General features: G+C 46.1%; 1 protein-coding gene across 1 annotated transcript in view; it reads right to left on the bottom strand.

Moving 5' to 3' along the window:
* Window positions 1-16,723, bottom strand: part of CDH13 (cadherin 13) — a 984,509-nt gene that overhangs the window by 354,789 nt on the left and 612,997 nt on the right. Inside the window, exon 6 of the mRNA XM_026495318.4 lies at window positions 15,509-15,653. Coding sequence (XP_026351103.2) covers window positions 15,509-15,653 — 145 coding nt within the window. The remainder of the gene's footprint in view (window positions 1-15,508; window positions 15,654-16,723) is intronic.

The raw sequence follows: 16,723 nt of genomic DNA, 5'->3' as shown, positions 1-16,723 counted from the left end.
GGCTCTAATTACTCCTCTGGGAGGGGGCAGGACACCTGCCCAGGTATCTCATGATCCAGCAGTTCACTGGCTAAGAACTACCTTTCTGAAGTACCTTCCATACCCTGCAAGCCAGGCTCCCAGAACAACCTGCCCAGGACAGATTCTCCAGTGTTGCATCATCTCGGAGATGGAAAGACCATTAGTATCTCAAAGTCTCTGAGAACTTGAAGAGTAAAGAAACCAGTTTCATTGTTTCCTTCCTTCATTTAGCCAAGACATCCCTTAAGTGACGCCCCCCAACTAATTCTCAAACTGATAGAAAAATCATAGAAAATGCTGGTTACTCCTGCATTTTAACCTTGTAAAAGTTGTGTGAATCTCTTAAACTTTGGGTATGATATGGGGACCAGTGAGAGTTAACCACAGATCTAGTCTCAATTCCCTCCTCCCCAGCCCACCACGCACCCCCACATGTGTACGTGTACACACACGTATACATGTGCACACACACGCATGTAAATACTGGTTTACACGTGGTTTCTCTTGCAGCTAGGGGTAATCACAGGACACAGTTCTGTTCTGGGGGGTTGTTACAAGACAGCTGAAGGCTTGTGGTAAAGACCGCATCCCTAATGAAAAGCACAGACACGTCTCCTGCTCCCTCTCTCTTCCTCCTTTAGATATAGCTGTGAGCTTAGAGCTGTGACAAATCTTACAGCCACAAGAGAAAGGCCAAAGACTCGAGAGATGCTGACTGTCAGATCAGTGAAGCGAAGGAAGCAGCCACCCACCTCTCAGCCTCTGGAAATATGAGAAAAATCAACCTGAGATGTTTAAGCCACATTAATTGCTATTTTGTTACCTGCAGCAGAAAACATTCTTCAATGATACATTAAGAGATGAATTTAATCTTGCGATTCCCAGTTACAGTTTTTCTAATTCTAGAAATTTTTCTTCCAGGTGGTGTTTGCCCTTCTGTAATATAACTTGACCTTACCCTTTAAGTTGTAATTAGGACCAGGCACAGCTGGACTGTCTCATGTTGTAAGGAATCGTCCCCATGGACAGGCATGACCTCGAGGAGCTTCTCAGACTGCAAGCTCTCAGCTGAAGCCACACGGCTGTTTTTATTGCTTGCCCGTCGTATCTCCCATAAGCAATAAAATAAACATTTCCTATTTAGATGCAAAGCCTTGGCTAGGCAACAGCACTGAATGCTTACATCGGAGACCTCTGAAAAAGGGTAAATAAGTATTTCTGTGGAGAATAAGCAGGAATACTAAGAAGTAATTAACCCATACCAAGACAGAGGAAATGCAGTCTCCTTGGAGGAAGATGGCATTTGAGGTCAGACAGACCCAGACTCAAAGTGTCTCCTCTGATAATCTGCGTCAACCTCTCTGAGCCCACGCTTCCTCATCTGAAATACAGATATGACGATAGCATCACCGGGAGGAGGAAAGAGGAAGACAAATCGGGAAGCACCCTTTCTGATGTCTGTCACCTATGAGGCAAGCTGTGATGGCTTGTTCAAGAAGCAGAGATGTCTGTCTGATGCGACACCTCATGGCCAAAGGCGAGGGTAAAGGAGAGAGGATGAGTGAATGTCTTTCACTTACAAACCTTGCTGAAATAAGTCGGAAAGACCATAGGATGGTTATTTTCAAAAGCTGTCTGTCATTAAAGCTCATACACCCAATAATGACACCTGCCATGAGAGAAATACACTCGAGCTGACAAAAGTAAAGGTCTCAGATTACTTTATGAATATATGGGTACTAGTGGAAATTTATGAAGGAGTATCTCACTCGAACCATGGATAGATTTCCAGAAACTTGACATATTAGTGCAAATTGAATTTTTCCCCCCAAAAGTACTTTTGGGATATCTGGTGAACAAACTCCTTAGAAAACACTTCTGAGTAATTCTTTTACTTAATCCGTTGGAATCTTTATTGATGGGGATCCCTGAGGGGGACAAACATAAAAGCAGATGACAAGGAGATGGGCTATAAACCCACACAAAACAGGGAGGGACCATTTCTTGAGGGGTTGCCGTATATTGGCCCTTGCTGACAAGAACTTACATATATTATCTAATTTAATTCTCATAAAACAAACTGCAGGATGAGTAGAGCTCAGGTATGCTTTATGGAAGGGACACATTCTCCAATACCTCAAATAATTGAAAATGTGTGTAAGTCAAGAGCAATCTTGACAATGAATGGTGTGTACTCATCTTTATGAGCTAAAGCAGCCCCAACTGTGGCAAAAGCAGATTTATTTCAAAACTGAACTCTGTCTTCGGCAATAGAAAGGAATGAAGGATGGATACAGGCCCCACACAACACAGATGCCCTTTGTCAATACGAGGCTGTGTGAGGGAAACCAGTCACAACATACCCCGGATTGCGTGAGCCCATTGCCAGGGAATGTCCAGAACAGGCAAATCTATAGAGGCAAAAAAAAGTAGACCTGTGGTCTCCTAGGGCTGGGGAGTTGGGGAAGGAAATGGGAAATGACTTCTAATAAATGCAGGGCTTCCCTTGGGGATGATGCAAATGGTCCTCAATTTGTGCACAAACGAGGTTTTAAAAATATTTCAACACTGCCTCATTTCAAGTTTGCCTAATTCAAACTCATGCAGAAGGCTGCCATCGTGGACTCTCACCAATGCAAAATAAGGAACTAGACATTCAAATTCTAGCTGATTAGAGAAAGAGCCAGCTGATTAGAGAAAGAGCCAGGATTGGAATTCGGCTTCTCTGGTTGGCAGAGTGCTTCCTTCCCCTGCAAGGCGCTAGGGAATGGCACCATGCCCTACCATTGGGGAAAAAAGTGGCTGGTAGTGGCTAATATTTATGTCACATGTAGTATTTATGTTGTTAGGATGGTGTTCAAGGCTTGATATCCATTTTCTCATTGAACAGCGGCTACCCTTTGGGGCACTACCATTATCCCCATTTTGCAGAGGAGTTACCGAAAGCTCAGAGAGGTAAAGCAACATGTTCAAGGGCTCTCAGTAAGCAGTGGAAATGTAGCAGAAAACCAGATCTTTTGGACAGAGGAGCCAGGGGTCTCAACCCCTGTGCTGCACTCTTGTTAGAACATATTGATCTCCCGGATGAACTGACAGGCACATCCTCGTGATGCATTTCCAGTTGAATCACTGACAAGCAAAAATACTAATATTCTCTGAAAACCTTCTAGAGCCCTCTTAACATTCCTTGTATCCTACCCCTCCCTCCCTAGTCCTTGGGATGTGGACATGAGGCCAGTGCATTGATGTAAATGGCAGCCACATGATGACATGCATTATTGGAGTATTTTCCGACAATCAGGGCTGGACTATGGTCTAAAATCACTATGATAAGAGAAAACCAAAACCGCTATGCTCAGGAAGATTCCATCATGGGGCATTGAGTATGTTTTTAATCTAATAAGGGATACCTAATGACAGAGACCTCAGAATGCTTTCTAGAAAGAACTCTAAGATAATAGAGGAAACAAAGACTATTTTTGTTCCAATAAAGACTCAATTTTCTAATTACCATACAAAAACTGGTGGCATGAAATACACAGAGGGGAGTTAAGTGGGTTCGTATATCTTGGGCAGCATAGCATAGCAGTTGAAAAGCATGACTTGGAGTCAAACTGTCTGGGCTGTAATTCTTACTGGTTGAGTGACATCGGATACATCAGCTGTTATCAGATTTGGTGACGAATACAGAGAAGCCAACATAGCAATGAGCTAAATGGGACAGAAGTTCATTATTGTCTCATGTGAAATAATTCTGGAGCGGGCTAGTATAACATTCCATGGGCAACGGCATCTGGTCTCGGACTTTCATCATGGTTTCCACCCTTGTAAATGCCTTACAAAGCACCGGGGCTGCCTGAAGTCTAGCCCCTACCGCCTCATTCCAGCCAGGACAAAAGGGCATTCCTCCCAGCCCCCCTTGGCTCCCACCTCCTTCCGGGAGCATCACAAAACACCGTGCTTGTAGTTCGCTGGCTGGTACTTCATCACACGGCCACACCTAGCAGCGAGGGAGCCTGGACAGTATAGTTTTTTCTATGGACACACGGCTGCTGTTGTACATTGGGGTCTGGTCCTCACAGAGAGCAAATGGATACTGAGGGAGAGGTCTCTGCTGTCCTGGAAAAATTGCTTTCTAACGTCTGTAGGCTTTGGTGTCCTCACTGGCAACATGAGATGCTCATGGCTCTGCTTTGTAGGATCATACGAAGAGAGTCAGTGGGATGATGCACAGGAAGCCCTTGGCCTAGGGCCTGGCCCAGGGTCCGCCTCAAGCCGTGCTCACTGTCAACGGCAGCTGCATGCTACGGGACCTTCCTGACAGCAGCAGGCTCTGGCCATCGCCCATTCTGGCACTAACCAATGCCTAGAATCCTCCAAACTCCACATGTGGACTTTGTAACCAAGACTCTTCATTTTCTCCCTCTAGGGCAGGTTTTCTTAACCTTGGCACTATTGCCATCTTGAGCCAAATAATCCCTCATTGCAGGGGCTGTCCTGTGTGTTCTAAGATGTTTCGCCGCATCCCTGGCTTTACACACTAGATGCCAGGTGCACCCTCCCCTCCCCCAGTGTGGCGGCCAAAAGTGTCCAGGGGGTGGGGGAGGGCAAATCATCCGCAGCTGAACCCTCTATGGGGTCCAAATCCACAGGACATGTTTCTTTGACAGCAATGGCATAGGTCTCTTGGATTTTCTGTTTTAAGTGCATGGGTCAACATTTCAAGTTAAAACCTGTCAAACACACTTTTCTAAACTAATGGAAATCTAAGCAGCCATTCTTGGATGATAGAAAGGACCTGGCAAACTTAATTTCCTATATGTAAGTTACCATTCAAGTCCTCGCTTCTAACCCTGGCTTAGGACTTTGGTGTGAGCCAAGGAGCACAGAATCTCCTCAGCGGAGAGGGAGAGGTCAGGTTGCAGAAGCAAGAAGCCAAGCAGAGGGAGTGGTGGCCAGCAGCTCAGTGAGTCTGATTTTGATGGCCCAGGGAAGAGGCCCTCTGTCATTCTGAAAAGAGATCTTTCTTAAAGATATAGAGGCCCACAAAAGAAACACGAGCCCTGCCCTGTTCTCCCCACCAGGAGGGTCTCTGGGTTAGTGGCCCCTGACCCCAAACATAGCAGATAAAAACTGTGGCACCCTGAACACAAGGAGAAAACCAGAGCGAGAAGAAAACATTGAAAATCCCTCAAACCAAACTTTTGAGAAATCTTTGAAAAGAGCCAGTCTTCTGAATAATAAAATAGCTTTGGGTATTATGCTTGGCTTGAAAAAAAAAATGCAGCCATAATTACAGCAAGAAAGCTGTAAGTCTATTAAAATTTTTTCTTTGATACTTGGAAAACTCAATTTATGACCTATATTTTATAAAACATATACTTGAAAGGGATTTTATATGCCCTCTTCCCAGTGAGCTTAGAATATTGAATCTCTTCCATTTACTTATGAAGGGGGGTGGTTCTATACATAAATTACTCAGGACTTCTTTTAGTATACTGTACATATATTAAGGTGAAGGGGTTCAAGGTATTTGTATAGATGGATGGAGACCGCAGTCTGCACTCTGCCCTGCGAAGGGGTGGTAGTCTTAGCACAACGGGGCTGCAGTAAAAGCTGGTTTATCAAGCTCTCTGCTGATTATAAATCTTTTCTAACTGACATTTGTAGACTGTCTTGATTGATGGTCTAGCATGCCTATGAATCTTCCAGAAGAGTCCTCCTGAGCCTCTCCCAAACTACCGCTAGGGGGAGGATCTGGCTCTATTTGGAAAGGCCACGGCCAGTTACAAGGGCTGCACTGAGTTACCTGACCAGCTAATCTATTAATAAAATGCCTTTCCCTCTTCCCTCTCCCTCCTTCTTCTACACACACACACATGCACACACACACACACACCCCACACACATGTGACCATATACACACACACACAAGTTTATACATATACACACTCACACATGCATATAAGAAAATATTCTCCAGACTCAGGGCGGCAGATCTGAACTGATCTTAACATTTTCCTGGATGAAGTGGTTAAAGGACAGTGGGTGTTTTACATGGAAAGGAAATGAAAGGACATAGGAGTTAGTCTGGACCTGAATCCCAGCTTCATCGCCTATTGGCTGTGTGACTTTGGGGAAGTCACCTAACCCGCCCGAGCTTCTGTTTCCTCAATCGTAGAAAGAATTGTAAGGATTTCATTGCGAGACAGATACAGAACCGAGACCAATATCTAGTACTAGAAAAATTACACTGGTTACTATCTCTGTGTCTTTACCGGGGGCAGGCACCATCGCCTCCCCCTTGCTCCTAGTGAGAGGCTCCCAGGGGCCTGCCTTTCCCCTGTGCAGCAGGCTGAATTTACTGTCTGCTCTCCTCAAGTCTGCCCACTCTGTGCAGTCAGGGTGGTCTGTGTCTGTTGTATGCAACGCCCTGACCCAGCCTCACCCTTCCTGAGCGGCAGTATATTTTCCTACTTAACAGGCATGCCAGAGATATTTGTCGAAGTAATGAATGAATTGCCAATAAAGACAACATTTATTTAAAAGTCAAATAAAAAGGGAAGCTTCAAGTGATTCATACTTTCTAGCATTTGGGCCCATTTGTTCTTGTATGATATATACCGAGTGGCTACCATGTGCCTGGGACTCTGCTAAAGCGGAAAACTGAGAATGAAGAGAAGATAATCTGGTCCCCCTGGTCTGCAGCTTATGCCTTAAAAAGAAAACTGAAGGTAAAATCTAGTTCGTACTTGAGGAATATTTTAGAGTATTACCCTAATTCCATATGGATGGCACTGGCTGCAGTAATCTAGTACCAGAAAACGAGTAACATTCAGTGTTCCCCCGTCCACCATGGGTTCACCACAAAAACTGACGTGGCGTCTTCTCACCACCCACCCCGTCCAGGCCACCATGCCGTCAAGCCTGGGATGTTGAAGTAGCCCTGATGCCTGACCCCCGTTCAACACGGATGAGCTCAAGTTCTCTCTGAACAGTAAAATCAGATTTTAGCCACTGCCCTCCTTAAACTACCCAAGGGCTTCCTACTAAATTTAAAATATAATCAAAATTTATGGAGTTCTATCCAGGGTTCAGCAAAACTTTTCTGTAAGAGGCAAAGTATATATATATATGTACTTATTTTTAAAAGATTTTAAAATATTTTAAATATATATTTCATTTTTTAAAAAATGTAGCTGTTTTTTGGTTCTGTATATGTTTGGCTTTGTGGGACATATAATCTGTGTTCCAACTATTCAGGACTAATGGCAGCTCATGAAAAGAGCTATAGTCAAAGGCTTAAATGAATGAGCATGGCTGGGTTTCAGTAAAACTTTATTAACTTTCTTTAAAAAAAAAAAAAAGAAAAGAAAACAAACAAACAAAAAAAATCGGGCAATAGGACAGCTTTGGCTCATGGCCCAGGGTTGGTGACTTCTGATCTTATACTTCCCTATCTCCTTTAACTCATCAGCCAGTCTTCTGCTTGCTGACATTCTCCCACCACACTGGCCTCTTCTCTGCCCCCCCACCTGTCCTGCCTGCCTCAGACGTTTGCGCTTTCTGATCCCTCTGCCTGGAACATGTTGGCTCTTACAATGGTGGGCCCTTTTATTCTCAGTGGTCTCAGTTTAAATATCACCTCCTTAGAGAGGTCTTCCTTGACCTCATCTTCATTCTGTCACATCATCTTGCCTCATTTTACCCAAATTACTTAAATTATCCTGTTTGTTTCATTGTTAATTATTCTTCTGTGTCCAGTAAAGTGCAAATGTCGTAAGAGTTGAGTCCTAAATAGTCTTGGCCGCTGCCCTATCTCTAGCACCTAGGGCATCCTCTGATTCAGAGAAACTGCCCAATAAATATTTGCTGAATGGTTTAGCTGAACGAAATGGTCAGCAGGAGTTGATCTGAAGTAAGAGTCTCTCTGAAATTATAACTCTTTAATGCCATTGTGGTTGTACTACTGGGCTTTACTCATCTGCAGCACAAAATATCCCTGGGCTATTCAGAGCGGATCCTTCAGTATGAGGGATGGATTTCAAGGCTTTGGTGTCCACCATGCTCTCCGCCGTAACAACTCAAGGACTTTCTCATTTTTATTTTGCAGTTGCTCAACTGTCACCCGATTTCCATTTGGGCTAAAAACTCCCATCAGATTTATTCTTTCAAAAGGTTCTGGAATGATCACCAAGTTTCTGAAGCTATTGATGCTTCTTTTCCCTCCCTCCACTTCAAAGTATTATTTCATTTTAATTAAGTTCATTAATTATTTTATTTTTCAATAGTTGATGTCCTAAATCCTTCTTTTTCCCAAATGTAGAGTGGTAGAGGGATGACTCCCAGCTCAACTCTGAAGTGTATCCAACAAATTAGTGGGGCTCGGCTGCCAAGTGTTTAGGTTTAGGAGGAAGTAATCTCTGTGACCATGGGAGCCATATCTCTCCAGTTCACCGTTATCCCCGGTGCCTAGAATGTGAAGATCTGACATGAAGGAGTAGGGGGCTGGAGGACTGGCAGTGGGGAGATAGACACACAAGCCTGGCCAGGAACAAAGATTTCCTCTTAGAGAGAGGAGTGATTCAAGAAACGATGGGTGGTCTGCCTCTTGAACTGGTCTCCAACCCCATGGACTCATATAGGAATTTAGGTGGAGAGAGAGCTAGAAATAAAAATGAAAAGAATGGTTTTCAAAGTTGTCCACACTAAGGATGAGATACACGGTTTTAGTGGTTGGGTATCCTTTTAACAGAAAAAAGGGATCCAGGCCTTCTCCTGTGTCTCACAAAGTCTTCTAGTATCTCTAAGGCTCCAGTGGACCTGCATCAGTCGGTCTAAAATGTGCAGTGGTGTCCATCAGAGAGGCGCCGGGGTAGAAAGGAGGGAAACTTAGTGGCTGTGATAAGGTCGTTGATTGGCTTGCTCTGGAGCCTCTGTAAGACATCACCTGGGGTCCCCAGACAGGGCTAGCAGAAACTTGGCAGAGATTCTGTTTCTTGAATAGCTAGCAAGGTTCAGATAACTCAACACTTTTGATACACTTTACTTCTAGAATTTTCCCTTTGGGAAGAAGTCTCTGATTGGATTGTGTAACTCATAAATTTTGTTTTACGGTCAACTGCACTGGAGTGCACTGTACCATAACTCAAGTGCTGCCTAATGCCATCTGAATGGCACTATGGCACATTAATGACATCTGTTCCTCGGCACCTTCCCTCAGCTAAGACTCCAATGAAGACCCCAGGTGAAGAACAGGACCCACAATTATAGTCCTTTTCTCGGTCACAGAATCCAGGGAGGGTTCCAGAGCAAGGCGGTTCACGACCTACTGATAGAGTGAGTGGAATGACCACAAGAGCACAGAGACGTTGGGTATAATCTAGAAAAACAAATAAACAAAAACGCCCTCCAGCATGTTCAAATGTGAAGGGAAAGGCTATTATTGTATCCTCAAGCATGAGCTTGGCCAAGATGCAGATTTGATCCTTTGATCAGAAGCACCACCCCGACATACACCAAAATGTAATAAGTGCATCCTCTATCCCGTCGATCCCGCATGGATGGATTTATCCTAAAGATTGTCACGCACACAGGAAGAGACGTGTTCTCTCCCGTAGAGCTGATTATAAGTATGGAAAAGTGAAAAAACTTAAATCAATACGGGATGGCTAACTAGATGATGGCAGATCCAGACACTAGCTGTTTAAAACAGTGATGTAGCTTGACATTTATTGATTTACAAAAAAGTCTATACGACCCTGCAGAGTGAAGAAAGCAAGTTACAGAAAGGAATGTACCACTCCGTTTCTAGCAAATTGTGTAGCGCATCCCTGGGTGTAGACATGCTCAGACAGAGCCCTGGAACTCCACGCACCAAGATGGTGACTGTGGTTTTCTCTGGATGGTGAGATTTGAGGGTGATTGGATTTTTTTACTTAAAAAAGCTGAACAAAAGTGGAACTGCTTTAGTTTTAAAGAAATACATCTCCTTAAAAAAACAGGCAAACAATCCGGACAGTCATGTGCCCAGTATTCCAGAGCCTGGAGGATTGGCTGGGATGGTTGAGAAAAGAAGAACCTACAATGTGGATGTCCTAAAGTACCCTCGAAAGAGAGCTGGCCAGTGTGGTGGACAGAGAAGCTACACTACAGTTATAGTGACAAGTGAACAGGGGGCCAGGTGTGGCTTTACGACCAGGTCATACCAACAACCTGAGGGTTTGTACTAAGCCACGACTCAGATATCAACTATCACATATAAAACTATCGTGGTGTGGCCCGAGCTGTTTTGGAAAACAGCGAGTACCAAGCAAAGCTGAGCTCTCAGGACAACCTCTTGTCCCAAAGGCCAATTGATCGGAGTTTTTCCTCATGTCTGTCATCGTAGGACTTTCTAAAAAATGAAAGTACTGAGTCTTGAATAACGGAAACTCAGGTGGATCCCAGAGGAAAAACAAAAGACAAAGCCCCTACTCTTCTGACAGCACCTCTTCAGGGAGGCTGGTCTGCACCTGCTGGGACAGGCGTCCTGTGTGGCTGCATCATAGCGCTCCCCACACTTCAATTCTTACTTGTTGCCAGTCTCCCTGCTTGGCTCTGCAAACCCAGAGGGAATGAGCAGCACCGGACAGGTCCACAGCTGCACCCTCAGAGCTCAGAGTAGTGCTGGCACAGAGTAGGCGTTCAGGAATGAGGCTGGATGGAAAACATAGAGGGAGCAAGAGAGGAAGCCAGACAGGCAAAGGCACCTGGGCTCTCCGAAGTCAGAAGAGGATTTAGCTGCTAATCTCTACTGCTCTCCACCTGCTCAAGGAGAAGTGTCAGCACACATCTCAGCAATAGGCATCTCTCTTAGGAGTCAGAACGTGCACCTCCAGGTCCTGACCCCTATTTAAAGAAAAAGGTTGGGGCACCTGCGTGGCTCAGTTGGTTGAGCGTCTGACTCTTGGTTTCGGCTCAGGTCATGCTTTCAGGGTTGTGAGATCGAGCCCGGTGTCACGCTCTGTGCCCAGTGTGGAGTCTGCTTGTCCCTCTTGCTCTGCTCCTCCCCCTGCTCTCTCGCTCTCTCTCTCAAATAAAGAAACACAATCTTAAAAAAAAATTTTTTTTAAATAAAATAATGAGAAAGGTCCACATCACATTTGTCCTTCTTAGTCATGCCTCCTAGGGACTAAGATAATTCCTCCCATCCCTTCCCTCCCCTGACATCTCTCAAAGCTGCTCTGTCAGTCCAGGTGGTGGGTGCTGTCCTCCAAGCTGCCCCTGCTCACGTCTGGGCTGGCCGAAAGCACGGAGGGCAGAGCACAGCTGAGGCCAGCCCAACGGCCAGCTCCTGTGTCCTGTTAGAAGGCTTCCCCACTGGGGTAGACCGCAAGAGACCAAGGGTGCCTGGGAGTTAAAGTCCCTTTGGGGATAGTTTGTGGCCAGTATCTGATGGGTGTGTGGGGATGCAGATTCCAGCTGCCCTGGGCTGGGGTAACTCTAATGTGTGTTTTATGTCATTTCCTAGGAATGCCCCCCCAAGGGATCAAGCTCACAATTGCCCATCCTGGTAGCTGGCTTCCCTTGCCTGTGGCAGTCCTCATCCGGTGTCCCGCACCTCCCAGGTAAATCACGTGCCCTCAGTCCTCATCTCCAGGTCTCATGGCTGTCCCTGCTCCTTCTCAACGGTGCCCAGAAGACTACTGGTGGCAAGACACTGGGGAGGTGGCGTCAGTAGGCCCTGGGGGGCCCCGTCATGTGTGCCCTCCAGGAACTTCAAGGGTCCCAGCCCTCTGTCCCCACTCACGAGGTCCAGGCATGCCTTGGGCATTCAGAAAACATCAGGCTCACACAGGGCTCTGGCTGGCCCCACAGAGCGGCCAGGGCCGGGGCTTGGGTCCCATAAATCAGTGCCTTGTAACTCCACGAAAGGAATAGCTCATAATTTGCGAAGTTCAAACACCATTATTTTCTGTTGATCTTCCCTCATCCAGTACTGATTCCCCAAAACAATACCCTGGAGTTTAGTGCTGAGCAGCTGGAAATGGTCTCCTGTCTGCACACACAGATAAATATGGGTGACCTTCCTCCATGATGGATTGGTGCTGATGGCATATCCAGGTACATTGGAACATGAAAATGATGCTCGGATTGTTGGGAGATGAATGTTCCTTCACACAAACTGCCTGACTCTTTGCCTTACCTCCCCTAAACGGTACGCTGCAGGAATGATAAGAATAATAGGGGGCATTAACGATACACTAGCATCTCTCGAACCTTTGTTCGGTTGCATGTGCTGAGGGAAGCAGTGTCTCATTTAATCTTTGCACACAGTTCTCTAGGACAGGGACTATCATGCACTGACTCCATCTACAGACAAGGTGACTGAGGCTTCTAGAAGGTTCAGTAAACTGCCTAAGGTCTCACCTGGTTAAGAAGCTGAGTGGAGCATCGAACCAGCTCTGGGCCATAGGGCCATGCTCAGGACCAACTCCATAATTCAGGGGTGGGGAGGCCTCAGTGCAAAAGGAAAATGCAGGTACCCTTGCTCAATACTTAAGAATTTTAAGGTGGTGGCAGCAGAGCCTAATACCAAACGTGGGGCCCTCTGGAGCGTGGGGCCCTGTGAGGCTATGTGGGTCACACCCCATGAAGCTGGCCCTGAGGATGTAAACTCAGAAGACAGCAACGTGAGTGACAACGAGGCCCACGTGGAACACTGTTCAACCCCAGGGACTGAGCAGCAGCGCACGTCACACGAAGTGATTCGATGAGCTGGATGTTTGGTCAGAAGGGCTGTTTACTTTCCCTCAGGAGCGACACCAGTTCCTCTGATAGAGCAAGTTCTTGCCCTCTGGCTGGGATTGCGAAGAGTCTACGGTGAAGACCGGGAGGGAAGGTGGCCAACTCTAACATGGACACGGGAGAGAGCCCATGCCTCAAGCAGGGACATGGACACAGATTCTGGCTCCCCCACCAGCTGTGGGACTTCGGCCAAGTGTGTCCACCCCTCAGGAGAGGGAATGGTGTAGTGGAGGCAAGGACACTAGGTCATAAAGGTCTCGGCACATGGTAAGCACTCGACCCCATGCAGACACGGTTTGATGGCTGTTTTCACCATGCGGTTTGTGGGACACTTGAAAGAGCACATGATTTGAAGGTAGAAGATACAGAGTGAGCCCTGAACACTGCCCCCCCCACTTATTCTTCATGTGAGTGGGGAAATTACGGAACTCTTCGGAAGCATCCCCTTCTGTAAAATGGATCTGCTGCAGTGTCTACGACACTTAGGATTCCACCAGCTACAAAGGAGCTGGGCATTACTGATATCGGGGAGGCCGTCATTTCTACAGCCAGTCAGGGCTCCTTGTTCTAACTTATAAGTGGTTGAGGTTGGGAAGGAGGACTGGAAAGGGATCCCAGCCCCTGCCCCAGATTCCCACCGCCCTCATCGAAGCTTCAGTGGTCATTGTGCCTGAGATCCCTCAGAAGCCCTGAGTGATCTAGGTGGCATTTCCTCTAAAAGTTTTCCACAACATTTCCACACTGTTGACCCCAAATCTGACTGACTCCATTTCAATGCCCGCTTTAAAGCCAAACCCAGAGGGGGCCGACAAAGAAAGCAATGATTCAGGCCAAATTCTGCATGGCTGAAAGAAGCCACACAGCTGTCCGCATCGTTATGTATTTTTATAGGATAATATCAATCATAAAAAGAAGTTGGAGGTGGTTTATGTTTTGCTGGAGATCCGTCCACCCTAACCGAATTACTTTGTGCTTTAAGAAATTCAGTGTGCATAAAGGATTCCATTTTTCTTTGAAAATGTGACATGTATATGAAGCGATAAAATTTGAAATTCTTTCTGCAGCTTTAAGGAAAGGCGCAATGGGAGGAAAATCGGACATCGTCTAATCATATACACACATAATATACAAAGACACGCACGCGCTCACAGCCGCCTCCGACGTAAGCATTGTCATTTACGTTTAGAACACTTTCCTGGCCTGGCGCGAATTCCAGTCACTCACAGACAGGGCCCGGCACCATAGAAGGAAACTGGGAATCATTTTTCTGCTCTGCTCAAACTCCAGCCTCTTAATAGCTTTCGCCATCAGTTCCCCTGACTCGTCCCACACATCAGCTTGTTTAAGACGGTATCTGTGAACATTGAACCCTGGTACCAGGGTCTCTCTCACCAGAAGCCTTCCTTCCATCAAAAGCAGCCTAGGGGGGAGAGGTGCCACGGGAAAGGTCTAGCCGGAAGTGATCTGACCCACCTTCACCTGCTGCTCCCCATCTTTCCAGGCCGGTTACTACTCTTCCACCTCCTGGGCTCCCCCAAACGCCCCCTAGCACCCACAGGCAATCTCCTCCCCCACCCTTTTTACAGAATGCCTTCAAATCTGGGAAGAGAGAGCTTGCCTCCTGCCCCTGGGGAGCTGGTGAAGTGCAGGGAGACCCAGCTTCTTGAAGCTGGAGGGAGGTGCAGGCACCTTGCATACAATGACTCATGGGGTGGTCTAGGCAGGTTACCATGACAACGCTTGCAGAACCTCCTACATCTACCTGTTATTGCTCTGTCCCATCAATTCAGAGAAGGGGGAAAATAGGACCAGTCAAAGCAGGGCTTGGGCGTCCATCCCCCGTCTGGCCCACTAAGTGACTTATTTGTTTGGGCATAATCTAGACGCAGCAACAGTGAGACTCTCCCTGTGGGGCTTCCTCACCCAAATGGATTTTCAAGCTTAAAATCAAAGTCCGGTCCCATAAGAGGGATTTTTCGACTTTGCTCCTCGCTTGCTCAGGCATCGTACTCAGCTGTGACTTCTGCTGCTGGTCACAGAATGCTTTTATTAGTACCTCGGGCACCAAAACAGGGAGCTCTAAATTCTACAACCTTCCCTGATAGAAAGGTTAAGTGTGGAAAAAAGATAAGAGGAGCTCTGTAGTAATATCACAGTAGGTGCATGTGTTTCCAGAGAGAAATAAAATGTCTTGCCTTTGGCCTTTTGACTGAAGACAATGGTTTCTCCATTCACCTTGTGTAAGGAAAGGGAAAAAATAAGTCTTCTTCTTCTTCTTTTTTTATTCCCAAATGGTTCTTATTAAAAGACAATGATGAAAGGAAGAAGCTAGGACCTTGGAGTGGGGACCTTAATTTTCTTCAAAGCCCTGCCATACCGCAAAGCTCAACCTTGGGCCCTCACGAGGGTGAGGGACATATTTACACCATATCTACTACCAGCCACGCGTTAGACTTAGATGTGGGCCACCCTTGAAAGATGGCTTTCAGAGATGAGGTGAGGGATTCCCACAGCCTGCAACGCCCAAGTCACGCTCTGAGTTGCAGGTTTGCAGCTCTTGCTTCTACCCAGGGAGATAACACGTCAGTGTTGATGCATACCAACAAGTTCGAGCAGCAACAAAACAGTCTAGAATCCCCAAAGATCACAGGATGCCACTTCCCAAGCCATTATGCTAATGTAAGCCAATTTAACATACCTGTCGGCGATCCTTCCATGACATGACCAATGTAGGGGCCTTCCCGAAAGATCGGTCTGTTGTCATTCTGGTCAATCACGATGACTTCCAGAGGAACTGGCCCCTCGAGAGTTTTCCCATTGACATCAGTGGTCTCCACAAATAGCTATGGGAGCAAAGAAATTGGGGGAGAGAAAAGGCGTTAATTCATTATGAAAACTGAAGTCAGGTTCTCTGGAGAAAGTAGGTTGTATCAGCAATTTTATGAGCCCTTGGCAATATTCAAACTTCGGTCTCAATGGATAGTCACTGGAACCAGAATAGAAACTAAGCATTATAGAATAAACGACAAATTTCAGTTCATGTTAGGTCCCCCTTGGGAAATTCGCAATTAATTCATCAAATCTGCAAAGCAAGTCCAAAAAAGAAAAAGAGAGAAAACACTCGCAATCAGCCATAGCTGAGAAAATGTGCTTACATTGTTTCTGTTTTTTCTAACATCATTATGCTTAAAAGGAATGTTATGCTAATAAAAATAATTGACTAAGCAGTTATGAACAGAGTACATTAAGAAATAACCAAAAGTGTTTATGGTAATGTTTAGGAGAAATTCAGGTCAGTAAGTATTTATAGAGAGCCCTCCCGAGGCAAGGAAGGCGTTTGTGGGGGTCCTGAGTGCGACCCTGGGATTACTGCCCACCAGGCCCGTGTAATTAAGGCGGGATTGCACAATCCCAAGGAACACTTGCATACAGAGCTACCTTCAGATCTCAAGGATGAAGAAAATAATATAAAAAAACCACCCCAGCTACATTGTTTATCTGGGAAACAAGGAATTACGTCATGGCATTTCCAGTGAGTCACAGCAGCCTTATGCGATCCTTTTCTGAGCCTGATTCCGCCTCGGTCTAACTTGGGGGCAATAGTAACACTTCTCCTTGGGTTTGAGTTCTGGTCCCTGCATCGCCCCTGAAACTGCAGCCCTTGGTGAACGGGCCCCTGCAGTTGGAATCTCAGCCCTACTTTTCAAGAGCTATATGGCCTTGAGGCGTCCACCTCCTCTCTGTTTTCTCACCTGGAAAATGAGGTTAATAAAAAACACCTATTATTAGGAATAATATTCAACATTATCCATTGCTTACTAGGCTCTCTACTATATAAACTCCCTTGGTCTTCAGCCGGTAACCCCATGAATCATTAGCAAGGAGGGAACGGATGCAAATTAGAGGCTAAGTG

This window comes from Ursus arctos, unplaced genomic scaffold, assembly GCF_023065955.2.
Source record: "Ursus arctos isolate Adak ecotype North America unplaced genomic scaffold, UrsArc2.0 scaffold_19, whole genome shotgun sequence".
Taxonomy (NCBI): Eukaryota; Metazoa; Chordata; class Mammalia; order Carnivora; family Ursidae; genus Ursus; species Ursus arctos.
This window is presented reverse-complemented; position numbering and strand designations above follow the sequence as displayed.